This window comes from Thamnophis sirtalis, unplaced genomic scaffold (assembly GCF_051295495.1).
Source record: "Thamnophis sirtalis isolate CommonGarterSnake01/CBP01778 unplaced genomic scaffold, rThaSir2_p1.2 scaffold_11, whole genome shotgun sequence".
In the NCBI taxonomy this organism is placed as follows: Eukaryota; Metazoa; Chordata; class Lepidosauria; order Squamata; family Natricidae; genus Thamnophis; species Thamnophis sirtalis.
In genome coordinates this window covers 64,435,756-64,450,106 of record NW_028261391.1, presented here as the reverse complement: position 1 = coordinate 64,450,106, position 14,351 = coordinate 64,435,756, and the positions used below count along the sequence as shown (strand labels likewise).

The following is a 14,351-nucleotide window of genomic DNA, read 5'->3' as shown; positions in this document are numbered from 1 at the left end:
CTAATATTATATCATTTAGGATACAGTAGACAGCAATAAAATATTTAATGTTCTAACAGAGACATTACTAAAGAATCATGTAATCTAGAGTTATGCTGCAATACATTGTTTGTATATGGTATGGTATGACTGTTGTGTGTTTTAAATTATGTATTGTTGCGTGTCGCTTTATTTTTTGTTTGTATCCCCCTCCCTTGGTTTGAGTTGTGAGCCGCCCTGAGTCCCCTTCGGGGGGGGAAAAGGGCGGCATATAAATAAAATAAACATCAAAAAATAAACATCAAACATATCTTTCCCCAAAGTCCCTCTAAGTCAGAGAGAAAGTCTAGTTACTTTTGGGATAACCATGACCTGGATGATTGAGAATCTCCAAAGCCTACCCTGACAGATGAACTTGTATGTGTGTAAAAATATACATGACATTGAGTATTATTCACTGGAGTATTAAAAGAATTGCAATTATAATACTAATGTAAAAATCTACTGATCTGTTTTCACATTTCTCCAGGATTTTTGTCACAACCCTCAGTGAGAAATTGATATCAAATAGGAACAGAAATGGAATCACTTAAAAAGGGAAAGTATCAAAATATTTGGGAGGGAAAACTCTGAAAGCATTGTCTGAAACAGTGTAGTATGGACCGAATATCCTGACTTGGAATGCTTTGAGATAAAAGAGAGAGTGATTATCCTGTAAAATGACCTAGTTAGACCCAACATAAAGAGTGCATATGATCATACCAGGTCCACCCTTTGAGTTTTAAAATGCACATCTATATAATAACACAGATAGGGACATCTAATCATACAAGCAGTTACTCAAGATATACAGGTAGCCCTCGACTTACGACCACAATTGAGCCCAACATTCCTGTTGTTAAGTGAGATATTTGTTAAACGAATTTCACCCTATTTTACCCCCTTTCTTGCCACAGTTTAGTAACCCAGCTGTTAAGCAAACCTGGCTTCCCCATTGGCTTTGCTTGTCGGAAGGCCGGCAAAAGGGGAATCCCGTGACCCCAGGACACTGCAAACTGTCATAAATGTAAGTCAGTTTGCCAAGCGTCTGAATTTTGATCACCTGAACAAAACAAAATTAATTATTGATCACTGTTAATTTTAATTCGATTTTTTTTTTGAAAAATGTCATTGTCAATTTTAATCGGGTTTGGGATATTCTATTTAATTATTTTTTTTTTAACTTTTGTATTATGTGTTTCTTTTGATGTTGTACGCCGCCCTGAGTCCTTGGGAGAAGGGCGGCATATAAATCGAATAAACCTAAACCGTGGGGGATGCTCGCAAAGGTCGTAATTGTGAAAAACGGGCGTAAGTCACATTTTCACCCAGCGCCACTGAAACTTCCAACGGTCGCTAAACAAATTGTTGTTAAAGTCACCTGTAAAAACACAACTGACCTTTCTAAAGTTTCTACCCTCTCTCTGATGAAAATGGACGGGTTTTTTTTCCCCCCTCCCAAAACTGAAAGTGATACAGCAGCTGTTAAGAACTACTTCCTCAATATAATCTGTAATCTTGCTGAGATAGCAATCCCGAGGCTGCCCATAGTCTAGATCAGTGTTTTTCAACCTTTTTCGTGTAAAGGCACACTTTTTTCATGAAAAAAACCACGAGGCACACCACCATTAGAAAATGTTAAAAAAAATTAACTCTGTGCCTATATTGACTATATATAAAGTAATTTTCCCACGGCACACCTTACACTATGTCACGGCACACTAGTGTGCCGCGGCACAGTGGTTGAAAAACACTGGTCTAGACCAGTGTTTCTCAACCTTGGCAACTTGAAGATGTCCGGACTTCAACTCCCAGAATTCCCCAGCCAGCGTTCGCTGGCTGGGGAATTCTGGGAGTTGAAGTCCAGACATCTTCAAGTTGCCAAGGTTGAGAAACACTGGTCTAGATTTCACCAACCTGTTTTATGTATTAGCCTGCATACAAACTAACACACACACCCCTCCACATGACAGCTCCACAGGTGCCCCATTAACCAGCATTAACTGGTCCCACAGTGGCAAGTCAATGCTTTCCCGGAGACCCCCCACCTCCAAATACTTGTTTCTTTTCAACCGCCCCCCCTCTATTCCCTCCGGCCACTTTCCTTTTCGACGGCCCCTCCCTCTGTGGGCCCTCCCCTTCTTTCGTCCCACCGCCACCTCGGTCCCTCAAGGGCCGCTCTCCATTCCTCCTCCTCCTCCTCCTCCTCCTCCTCCCTGTCCCTTTTTGTCAGGCAGATCGCTCCCCTTTCCTCAAGCCCTCCAGAAGAACCGGGAAGACGGGGGGGTGGAGAGAAAAACCCTTCCCTTCCCGCCCCACCACCAACCCCCTCGAGCGGGATTAAAAAAAAAAACCCATCCGGAAAGGCCCGAAATTACTTACGTGGTCGGCGCTGCTGTTGGCGCTGTAATAACAGACCGAACTGAAGGTATAGCCCGAAATGGAAGCCGCCATGATGGAAGCCCCGCCACCACCTCCTCCTCCGACGACGGAACGATTCCCACAAGCCACCGCGGCCCGCCCTCTCCGCCGGGCTCCAGTTTCCGGCCTCGCGCCCTCCACTTCCGGCCGGCGCGCTCGCGCACGCGCGCGCGCGGGGGGGAGGCTTCTTGGGAAATGTAGTTTTTTCCCGAGAACTGGCAAACCGCAAGCCTGTAAATTGGAAGTGTAACTTAGAGCCAAGTCAACTAAAGCAGCTTTCTTATTGTTATTATTATTATTTATTATTATCATTATCATCATCATCATCCCTTGCGTTGAGGATATTTTGGGGATATCGACTTTGTCACAAATTGGTAGGTAATTCTTTTAGGTTCCCAGTAGAAAATCGCCACTTGTGCTTGCTTGCAATTTGCTTGCATTTGGCTTGCAATTTGCTTGCATTTTGCTTGCAATTTTCTTGCATTTTGCTTGCAATTTGCTTGCATTTTAAACGCGGCTCCCTTCTCTTCGCAATGGACGTAACGCATCTTTTTTCAATGGGAGTAACTCATCTTTTTTAACGACTGCAACTGCAACTGCGGCTCTTGATTTTCCCGGCTTTCAGAGATTGAAAGAAGCGGCCGAAAGAGAGTCCTCCTGCGGCGTTACAAGCAAGCTAACCCTGCATCTTTCCCCCGACTATGAGCAGCTGCGGAGAGGAGGAAGAGTTTGAACCGTCTGCGCTGGGGACGAAAGAACAGTGAGTAGTCGGGGAGGGAGGCTCGGTTGGAAAGCCACAGAAACATCTGTATTTTATCTATAAAGCTTATTAATAACAATAATAAATATCATTAAAAAAACTATATACAGTTAAATTTTATATATTAATATATATTAATATTTTATTAATAACAATAATAAATATCATTTAAAAAAAACTACACACAGTTAAGTTTTAACTAATAGGGGGGAAATGCTATGATATAGGATATAGTTGTTACACTATCCAGTGGCTTCCCCAAAGCCGAAGAGTTGTGTGACTCAGGACACATGATCGGATATAGGATATAGTTAAATAAAGAAAGGATAATGATAATAAATTATATACATGGAGGATTAGAAAACTTTGGTATTAAATACTATTAAATCCTCTCTTTAAATACAGAAGCGACCCTACCGAGGCAGAGAGAGCGCACTGCTCATCAGAAAACACACACACACACACACACACAATCGGAGGTAAACAAGAGTTACACTATCCAGTGGTTTCGCCAAAGCCGAAGAGTTGTGTGACTCAGGACACATGATCGGATATAGGATATAGTTAAATAAAGAAAGGATAATGATAATAATAAATTATATACATGGAGGATTAGAAAACTTTGGTATTAAATATTATGGATGTTTAGCTGAAACAGGATATGAGGATTTAATGTTAATGGAGGATTTTATAAATAAGTAAATGAAATGCCAGCATGTGGTTATGGATTGAATCTTGGCATATTTAAGGGTGAAGGAGGTTTAAATAACTGTAGTCAAATAAAAGCGGAGGTATGATGATGTCAATATAGTAAATATTTGAGTTAAGTTGTTTGAATTAATATGAATTATATTGGATGACGGTGGAAGAGATGCACAAAAGCTTTTTGTAACCAGCTGATATACTTTTTACAATATATGTTTGTCTTGGAAATAAATAAATAAATAAATAAATAAATAAATAAATAAATAAATAAATAAATAAATAAATAATAAACATCTGGCTTCTCTTTTGGAAGGCTGAGTCCACCTTGAGCCTGGTGAGATTCGAACTGCCAAATTGCAGGCAGCCAGCAGTCAGCAGAAGTAGCCTGCAGTACTGCATTCCATTGTGCCACTGTGGCTCTAACCTAGGGGTAGTCAACCTTTTTATACCTACCGCCCACTTTTGTATCTCTGTTAGTAGTAAAATTTTATAACCACCCACCAGTTCCACAGTAATGGTGATTTATAAAGTAGGGAAGTCAATTAAATTTTTTAAAAAAGGAAAGTCCTTCAGTATCTGACAAAACCCGTACCGCCCACCATGAAAGCTGGAACGCCCACAAGTGGGTGGTAGGGACCACTGCTCTAACCAGTGGAACAGCTTGCCTTCAGAGGTTGTGGGCGCTTTATCACTGGAGGTTTTTAAGAAGAGACTGGACAGTCACTTGTCTGGAATGGTACAGGATAGTAATGGTGAAGCTTTTTTGGCTGCCATGCCAAAAGCGGGGGGCAGCACAGGGGGGGGTGTTGTACGTCGGTGTGCCACACCCATAATGCTATGCGCACAACGCCTCGCGTGCCTTGACAAATGGCTCCGTGTGCCACCTGTCTTAATAAGTTGATAGGTTTTGTAATCTAGTATCCACGTAGACTTTTCTGCCTGGTCAAAACATAATTAACGTTCTTTCCATTTTCAGAGAATAGCTCTGTTGTCTATACAAACATTCATTGTGGTCATTTGATTTCGTGTGTTTTGTAAACCCAGGAAATTGGGTCCAATAATTGTCGTCATGTTAACACGATTAAATTAACTATTGCAATTACATTGGATTCTTATTCCACTGTTTTAATATAATAACTCAAAGCGGTGAACAGATTTAATATTCCTGCCTCCTCTTTTCCCCACAACAAATCAGCATTGGATGCAGATAGCTTCCAAATGCTTGGAGAAAGGTTAGGTATTTTCTCTCAAGTTGGAATAATAATTCAGAGATTGCTTGCTTGATACCCAGTTATGAATTTTAGAAAATAAGAGCCGAGGTGGCGCAGTGGTTAAATGCAGCAGTGCAGGCTACTTCAGCTGACTGCAGTTCTGCAGTTTGGCTGTTCAAATCTCACCAGCTCAAGGTTGACTCAGCCTTCCATCCTTCCGAGGTGGGTGAAATGAGGACCCAGACTGTGGGGGCGATATGCTGACTCTGTAAACCGCTTAGAGAGGGCTGAAAGCCCTATGAAGCGGTATATAAGTCTAATTGCTATTGCTATTGCTAAGCTATTTTTAATAAAATAACAGCACAGTTGAAAAATACTGTGTGCTGCATTTTTTATTTACATTTTATTTATAAAGAGTGTGTGTTTGATGAGGCTTGTTTCCAGCTCTGTAACTTCTTCCTGTGTGGTTCTAAAAATATAAAAGTTAAAATGATGAGCTTGTGTTTCTCCTGGAAACAGGGATACCTTTTCTTAAATTGTTTCACAGATGAGGGGGAAATGCCAAGCGTTTTCTATCATCCTTTTTCTTTTTTTTCCTGTGTAGCTGGGATGCAGCATATGAACAAGAACTGCGTAATTTTAAAGAAAGTGGTGATACTGGGGACATTTGGCAAGTATCTATAACCATGTAACATGCTTTCAAATATGTTTGTAATTTATTTTCTTTTTAAAAGTGCAGCTGTTTTTCTCAAGAGTATTGGCGATGTGATACTCTGGGTTTTGTTGTTTTTAAAATGCCAACTCTTTTCTTAGCTAAACCTGTTGCAAATTAAAACAATCATCGTTTGTTTTTATGTGGGAAAAATGAGTTACTGGCTACAATATGCGAGACCGCCTACTGCCGCATACCTCCCAACGGCCGATAAGATCGCACAGGGTGGGCCTTCTTCGGGTGCCGTCAGCCAGACAATGTCGGCTGGCGGCTCCCCGGAGGAGGGCCTTCTCTGTAGCCGCTCCTACCCTATGGAATGAACTACCTCCAGAGATCCGGACCCTACCCACTCTCATGGCCTTCTGAAAGGCTATCAAAACCTGGCTATTCCGGCAGGTCTGGGGCTGTTGATCTCATGACTGAGGTCCAGCCCCGACCAGATTGGGTGCATGATGTGGTTTTAATCTGTCTCCTCTGTTTTTTTAATTCTTTATTATTATTATTTTTTAAATTTACTTCTTCTGTAAGCCGCCCGGAGTCCTCCGGGATTGGGCGCCCTATAAATCTATTAAATACAATACAATACAATACAATACAATACAATACAATACAATACAATATACTTGGTAAAGATCAAGCATTCATATCCTTGATCTTTTTCAAAAATTGAATAAGAGGTACAGGCAAAGATGCATTGCGGCCTTGAATGTGTATATACATCTCTGCGTATGTGTAAAATTGACAACCTCTCATCTTCTGCAATCTTAAACAAACAGATTTATCTAAACAAACCTGTAACGTGATCTCTGGAGGCGATATCGTAATGGTGGCATGATGTAGTTACATTGCATGTGATTGACAAAATGGGGCAGCCCTTGAAGAGCATTCGGAGACTTCAGCTTGTCCAGAATGCAGCCGCGCGAGCGATTGTGGGTGCACCTCGGTACACCCACATTACACCTATCCTCCGCGAGCTGCACTGGCCGCCCATTGGACTCCGGACGCGCTTCAAGGTGCTAGTTGTTACTTTTAAAGCCCTACATGGTATCAGACCTGGGTACTTGAGAGACCGCCTTCTGCCAATCACCTCCCTACGACCAATTAGATCCCACAGATTAGGCCTTCTCCGGATTCCATCAACTAGCCAGTGTCGACTGTCGACCCCCCGGGGGAGGGCCTTCTCTGTGGCTGCTCCGGCCCTCTGGAACGATCTTCCCGTGGAGATTCGGACCCTCACCACCCTCCAGGCTTTCCGCAAAGCCGTTAAAACCTGGCTGTTCCGGCAGGCCTGGGGCTGATGAGTTCCCAACCCCACTCGAATGGTTGTGGCTGTTGATGAGTTTTTAATTTTGTTTTTGTATGTGTTTTGTCTTCTTTGTCTTTTGTACTCCCCCTTTCCCTATTTGGTTTGTTAGCCGCCCTGAGTCCCCTCGGGGATTAGGCCGGCATACAAGATTAATCAAATCAAATCAAATCAAAATGTGTTTGTCTTCCTTAATGGAGTAGTTTATCTGAATCTCTCTTTCTAATTAGGTTTGGTGAAGAAAGCATGACTCGTATAATTAGATGGCTAGCAAAACAGAAGATACCTCTGGACGCTTCTGTCCTTGACATTGGAACAGGAAATGGCATCTTGCTGGTTGAATTGGTTTGTATTTGTAATATTAGTGCTTTCTGATGCAAAATTGCTTACAGCAGAAATTGAGCAAGTAAGAAACTTTAATGAAATGCTCAGATTAAATTACATGTAGAATATGCTGATTATACGGCAATGATTTATGTTCATGGTAGGATTTTTTTTTTAAAAAAAACTTTCATATTAAGCAGGGAAACACATTCAGTTTCATTAAAAGTTCAGTTGTATAAAAATGTTGACTTAAATGGTTCCACCACAAAACCGCGGTCGACTAAAGCGTGCTCGACGAAACCGCGTACCTGACGTCATCACAGCGCGATGAAAAAAGCACGCTGTGAGCGGTAAAGCTAAAATTAACGCGTAAACCTAAATCTAACCCCCCCAAACCTAACCCTAAACCTAAACCTAACCCTAAACCTAACGCTAACCCTTAACCTAACCCTAACCCTAACGCTTAACGTAACTCTAAATCTAACCCTAACCCTTAACCTAACCCTAACCCTAAACCTAAACCTAACCCTTACCTTTACGTGAATCGGCTTGCTTTAAAAGCGCTTTTTAAAGCGCCCTTTTTTCTCCACGGTCGTTTTTGTCGCGCTGCTGATGACGTCAGTGACGCGCTTTAATCAGGCGCGCTTTAGTGGACCGCGGTTTTGTCGTACCACGGACTTAAATATTTAGGGTTACAATTGGAAGAATCAAAATCCAATATAGATTAAGAAATTTGTGGAAATTACTGGAAAGCTGCTACTGAATGACTAGCACTAGTTGTACCTATGAAGTCCTAATTCATTTCTTGACATGCATTATCCACTGCAGGGCAACTGGTTTTATTTTCTCAGTTTAATAGTTACAGAATTTGCAGTGTATTGTTTTTGCTAAGATATGTTTATATTGGAGACATAAACATATCCTATCTTAAATTTTAAAAGGATCAATATGTGTTGTGCCAATTGCCTTTTAATCATAAAGTAACCATAAATGAGTTCATGAATAAATAGAATATAACATTCTTATGTTTCTTAAAATCCAATGTGATTTATTTTTATATTTAGTATCCAAGTACTTATTTAGCAGTTAGCAATAGCAGTTAGATTTATATACCGCTTCATAGGGCTTTCAGCCCTCTCTAAGCGGTAATTAGAGAAATAATGAAAAATGTTTCATTATTTAGACACAACCTTTCGATACACCATGGCCATTCTAAGGGGTCATTCTAACCTGGGAAAGTGGGTGGGGGAAAGTAGCAATAGCAATAAGACTTATATACCGCTTCATAGGGCTTTCAGCCCTCTCTAAGCGCTTTACAGAGTCAGCATATCGCCCCCACAGTCTGGGTCCTCATTTCACCTCAGAAGGATGGAAGGCTGAGTCAACCTTGAGCCGGTGAGATTAGAACCGCCGAACTGCAGTTAGCAGTCAGCTGAAGTGGCCTGCAGTACTGCACCCTAACCACTGTGCCACCTCGGCTCTGTATAATGTGATTGTCTGGATTTGTCTTCTCATTTGTTAGGCCTATCCAAAAAAGAAAAGTATCAGAAATATGAAAATTTGATTCACTCGCGCTACTTTCACTGTAGTAGTGTAGCTTCTGCATGGCATTAGCATCTGGGTTTAGTGCAATATACTGTAGCCAATTAGAATCTTTCTATTGATGAAACACTTTTATAATTTCAGTTCCTAATAGTCAGTAAATAATCAGCACTGCAGGTTGTGGGGTTTTTTTTTGCAAAATAAGTTCTGTAGTTTTTTCCCCTATAAATTGGTCTAGCTTGCCTAATTATATTTTAGTGCTCCATAGGTTAACCCTGATGAATATGCCATGAAAACCAACTAGGAAACAAAGGAAAAATGTCAAGTGCTGAATAAATTTCTCTTCTCTTTAGAGTAAATCTGGTTATACCAATCTTACAGGAGTTGATTACTCTGCTTCTGCAATACAACTTTCAAAAGATATAATGCAAAAAGAAGGACTGCCTTATATTAAACTGCTGGTAAGTTTTGTGATGAACAAATGAAGATGATTAAAAAGATCAGGAAGAGGGGGGGATTTGGGGATATATAAGTGTACAAAACAAATGTTTGACTGATCTTTATTAAAAATTCTCTTGATATTCATAAATTTCCTCTGTTGCACTCCAGTGCAAACACTTAAATCAATATGAACCAAGTTAAAATGTCTTCCTTCCTTCCTACTGACTATAAGGAGGTCTTTAATATGGGTGTACCGAGATACACCCATGTTACACCTGTCCTCCGCGAGCTGCACTGGCTACCAATTGGTCTCCGGATGCAATTCAAGGTGTTGGTCATTACCTTTAAAGTCCTACATGGCTTAGGACCAGCGTACCTACTAGACCGCCCACTGCCACATACCTCCCAACGTCCGATAAGATCCCACAGGATGGGCCTCCTTCGGATGCCATCGGCCAGTTAGTGTCGGCTGGCGGGCCCCCGGAGGAGAGCCTTCTCTGTGGCTGCTCCGACCCTTTGGAATCAGCTACCCCCAGAGATCCGGACCTTACCCACTCTCATGGCCTTCAGGAAGGCTGTTAAAACCTGGCTCTTCTGGCAGGCCTGGGGCTGTTGACCTTATTGAAAGGTCCAGCCCCGACTAGAATGAATGTGTGTTGTGAATTTTTAATTATATTTATTTTTTAGTTTCTTTTTTTTTCCTTTTTCTTTTTTCTTCGCTTTGTAAGCCGCCCAGAGTCCTATAAATTTAATAAATAATAATTTAATAAATAATAATCATATTCATCAAAGAATTAGGTTGTCCTCAGCTTACAACAGTTCCCTTAGTGAAAGTACAAAGATACAACGTCACTAAAAAAAGTGACCTATGACCATTTTCACAGTTACAACCTTTGTAACATCCCCATGATCATGGGACTAAAATTCAGACGCGTGGCAACTGATTCATACTTATGACCGTTGCAGCATCCCGGTGTCATGGGATCACCTTTAGCTGATCTTCTGACAAGCAAAGTCAACGCAGAAGTCAGATTCACTTAACAGCCAGGTTACTTATTTATCAACTGCCAGGATTCACTTAACAACTGTGGCAAGAAATGTTGTAAAATGGTTCAAAAATATTGGGTTGAAAGGAGTAAAAATCAAGCATGCATAAATAGATGACTGATGTGCAGTTAAACTATTATTCTGGGCCTGGAGGCAATGCAGTTCTGTTTAGTTATAAAAGTAACAACTGCATTAACATTTTCTCAGATTTAACCATTATATCTACCTTCGACAGATTGAAGACATTTTAAATCCCTCAGATGAATTGTCAAGTTTTCAGATCTGCATCGATAAAGGAACTTTTGATGCTATTAGTCTGAGCCCAGAGAATGCAGATGTGAAAAAGAAACAGTATGTTAAATCCCTGCAGAGGCTATTGAGATCAAATGGTTTTTTCCTCATTACATCTTGTAACTGGACTAAAGAAGAACTGTGCAAACAATTTGAAGAAGGTATGCGTGCTAAGATTCAGACTGTATATGCCGAACCTAAAATGTGACTTTGCTGTGTATGTTGTCCTAGAAAAATACTATAACTCTTTATTTGAACAATGCGCTAATTGAATTTTGGATAGTATTTATTTATTAAACTATTATGCTGCCTAGTTTGCCGAGGCGACTCCAGGTGGCTAACAGTAATAATTGAACTATGATTTAAAACCTTAAAACAATAAATTAAAAACTATACATTTGAAATTCAGTTCAAATTCGCTTAACCAAGATGGGAGGAAGGGAGTAAAGTGTGAATTGCGGAAGAGGTATGTTGAGACTCAGCAGAAGTATGCTGTGAGTTGTGTCAGGATGCAGGAATATTGCTCCAGCTGTTGCTCGTTAGTGTGGTCTTCTGGAGATAAATGGTGCCACGCCCTGGTTGCAGAAGTCAACGTTCATTCGTGGTTCATCGTTCATCGGTCGTGGTTTGTGAGAGGATAAGTGAGAGGATAAGTGATTGGCTTTCTGTAACCCTGATTCAAAGAGACACTTTGATAAGTGATTTGCTTTCTTTCTGTAAACCTGGTTTTGCTGTAAGAGCTCTTTGTTTTTGCATTCTGCGGTATAAATTTTTTGCCAGAGACTTTATTTATGTTTATTTTGGGCTCGCAGCCAGCGTGAGCCAGGACTGATAAAGTTATTTCCTTTTAAGTCTGTCTGACACTCGTCTGTGAACGAGCGAAGAATGGGGGTCAGAACAAGGTAGGATCTATCTAATTGAGAGGTCTTCAAACCTGGCAACTTTAAGACTTGTGGACTTCAACGCCCAGAATTCTAGCTGGCTGGAGAATTCTGGGAGTTGAAGTCCACAAGTCTTAAGGTTGCCAAGTTTTAAGACTTCTGATCTAATCCATTAACCCCCTCCAAAATGGCGGAACCAACTCTTCAACCCTTTCAGAAGGGTGGGTAACAGTGGATCTCATTTATGTGGGGGCAGAAGAGGCTCTTCAAAAAGACTCCTCTGCACTGAAATTCCTTATGAAATGAAATGAAATTCCGATGGTGACTGCTTCTTCTCCGAGTGCATATGGAGCAGATTCATCCCATTGAGATGAGCCAGTTCCTCGGATGCTATTATTAGATCCAATCTATATTAAAGCATTAGTAAGCATTCTTATGCTCATCTTCATTTGAATTTGTAAGATTAAGGGCTATTGCATCCTTATTCTGAAAAGGTTGATGATCTGAAGTTCAATCTAAGTTATAAACAGCTTAATTAGTTTCCAAGTTCCTCAATTTCAGTTGAAATATGTGGCAACAGACATTTTGCCTTCAAAATAAATAGGGTATTGAAAAATGAAGTATATCCCAAAATTAAAAGCTGCTTTTTAAGTGAACAGCAGCTTGACTCTGGCAGGGAAAACATCTATTATTTGCAGTAGGGTGACCCAACAAATGCGCGCACGACAAAAGCGCGGTGACAAAACTGTGGCGTGAAAACCGTGATGTCATCAACGTGCCGACAACAGCGCGCCGACAGAAGCGCGATTTAAGGTAAGGGTTAGGATCAGGGTTAGGGTTAGGTTTAGAGTGCGCTTCTGTTGGTGTGCTGTTGTCCGCGCGCTTCAGCGCTCATTCGTCGGCGTGGTTTAGAACTCGCGGTTTCGTCGGGCGCGCTTTTGTCGGGCACCCTTTTGTCGGTGAACCATATAAAGCATGTGTAGTTCTGTTCTAAATCAAAATGTTGAAGCCTTGGTCATTAACCTTTTGTGAGACAGAGTGAGGCTAGTTGGAAGACTTACTAACAAAAAACATTTAAGGTTTTTTTAACATATCCAATTGATAGTTTAATAATAATCTGTCCCACACATTTCTATTTGAATACTTGAAAATAAGGTGTTAATGCCTATTCCTATTAAAAATATGACACTACCCCATATTCTCTCTGGCTTCTTCTCATTTCATTTTCTCATTATATCAATTTTTTTAATCACTTGATATAGTGATAAAAACAGCATGCAAAAAGATTATTAAAACCAAGACTTAAACTTCTAGATGTTACAGGAAATACAGTTTAGATTTTCTAATAACTGGTTTCTGGCTCCAAGAAAAATAATTTTGCATGTGTACTTCCTGAAACTGAATTTTCTATTATTGATAACCTTTTATTTATGTGCAGCTTATATTGATCAACACTGTAAAATTATCACTCTTCTAAATTTTGAAATAATTGCTGTATTGTGCGCATTCCGTTTGAATTAATATCAGAATTTAAAGGATTAACAAGGCTTTCTTTTAATAGAAATATTTTCCTTATATTTCATAGGGTTTCTGCTTTTGGAGGAACTGCCAACACCAACCTTCTGTTTTAGAGGAAGAACTGGAAATAGTGTAACGGCCTTGGTTTTACAAAAAACGTAAACTTTTTGATAAATTTTGGGACGAAGATCTCCTTTTGTGAAGTTGGGATTATAACCCAAAGCGGGATTAAAAAGCGAAACACAAATTTTAGAAACTTGACAGATGCCTATATGTTTGATTTTTAAAATTTTATTACAGATGTTATCATATAATTTTTCAAGATTAAAATAGCATGTTAATTAAATAGTACACACACACACACACACACACACACACACACACACACAAACACACACACACACACACTGTGAAGAAATTCATTAATCATTGTGGTTGATGATGCAATTTCTTATCACAGTTTATTTAGAAATGTGATAGATTGCTTGAGATAACTTATTTGATAATATTTTTTAAAAAAAAATATGAATTGAACCTGTGGATTTACCTTGTTACCTAAAGAATGCAAAAATGGTTCTATTCCCTGAGGGATAAAATAAGTGTCTATAAAACATTAAAACATTAAAACATTCCTTCCATAGTAATATATGGAGCCGAGGTGACGCAGTGGTTAAATGCAGCACTGCAGGCTACTTCAGCTGACTGCAGTTCTGCAGTTCGGCTGTTCAAATCTCACCGGCTCAGGGTTGACTCAGCCTTCCATCCTTCCGAGGTGGGTAAAATGAGGACCCAGATTGTTGTTGGGGGCAATATGCTGACTCTGTAAACCGCTTAGAGAGGGCTGAAAGCCCTATGAAGCGCTATATAAGTCTAATTGCTATTGCTATATAAGAAATAAAGGACGAATAAGAGGATCAAATTGAGAAAAAAACTCTATACAATTGATTGTATATTAAGCATACCTAAATACCATTTCTGTACTCAAGGCAAATTCCTTGTGTGTCTAATCACACTTGGCCAAATAAAGTATTTAATTCAATTCAATATCATTCTAAAAGACAAGCCAATCATTAATTGATCCTAGTTAGGAAAACACTGGTGTTTCTTTCTGGGGCAGCCAGCTGGAAGGGTTGCATGACACAAGTCATTAAGTGATTCACATTTTCACTAGATGGAT

At 40.1% G+C, this 14,351-nt stretch overlaps 2 protein-coding genes across 2 annotated transcripts in view; one reads left to right on the top strand and one right to left on the bottom strand.

Annotated features, from left to right (window-relative positions):
* ABRAXAS2 (abraxas 2, BRISC complex subunit) overlaps window positions 1-2,538 on the bottom strand; it is a 33,176-nt gene extending 30,638 nt beyond the window's left edge. Inside the window, exon 1 of the mRNA XM_087725964.1 lies at window positions 2,401-2,538. Coding sequence (XP_087582090.1) covers window positions 2,401-2,472 — 72 coding nt within the window. The 5' untranslated portion in view covers window positions 2,473-2,538. The remainder of the gene's footprint in view (window positions 1-2,400) is intronic.
* A 106-nt stretch (window positions 2,539-2,644) lies between these two features.
* On the top strand, window positions 2,645-13,805 carry EEF1AKMT2 (EEF1A lysine methyltransferase 2). Its single transcript, XM_087725965.1, has 7 exons — window positions 2,645-2,813; window positions 3,065-3,199; window positions 5,720-5,785; window positions 7,361-7,475; window positions 9,350-9,457; window positions 10,720-10,936; window positions 13,242-13,805. Exons 2-7 carry the CDS (start codon window positions 3,141-3,143, stop codon window positions 13,334-13,336), a joined length of 660 nt encoding a protein of 219 aa, XP_087582091.1. The 5' UTR covers window positions 2,645-2,813; window positions 3,065-3,140; the 3' UTR covers window positions 13,337-13,805.
* The last annotated feature ends 546 nt before the right edge of the window (window positions 13,806-14,351 follow it).

What these genes read in the sequence shown, in the direction of transcription:
- EEF1AKMT2 (XM_087725965.1), top strand. Translation starts at nt 3,141, where the DNA reads ATGAGCAGCTGCGGAGAGGAGGAAGAGTTTGAACCGTCTGCGCTGGGG. An exon ending in GCATCTTGCTGGTTGAATTG is followed by an intron (nt 7,476 to 9,349) that starts GTTTGTATTTGT and finishes TCTTCTCTTTAG; the next exon opens with AGTAAATCTGGTTATACCAA. An exon ending in TGCCTTATATTAAACTGCTG is followed by an intron (nt 9,458 to 10,719) that starts GTAAGTTTTGTG and finishes TACCTTCGACAG; the next exon opens with ATTGAAGACATTTTAAATCC.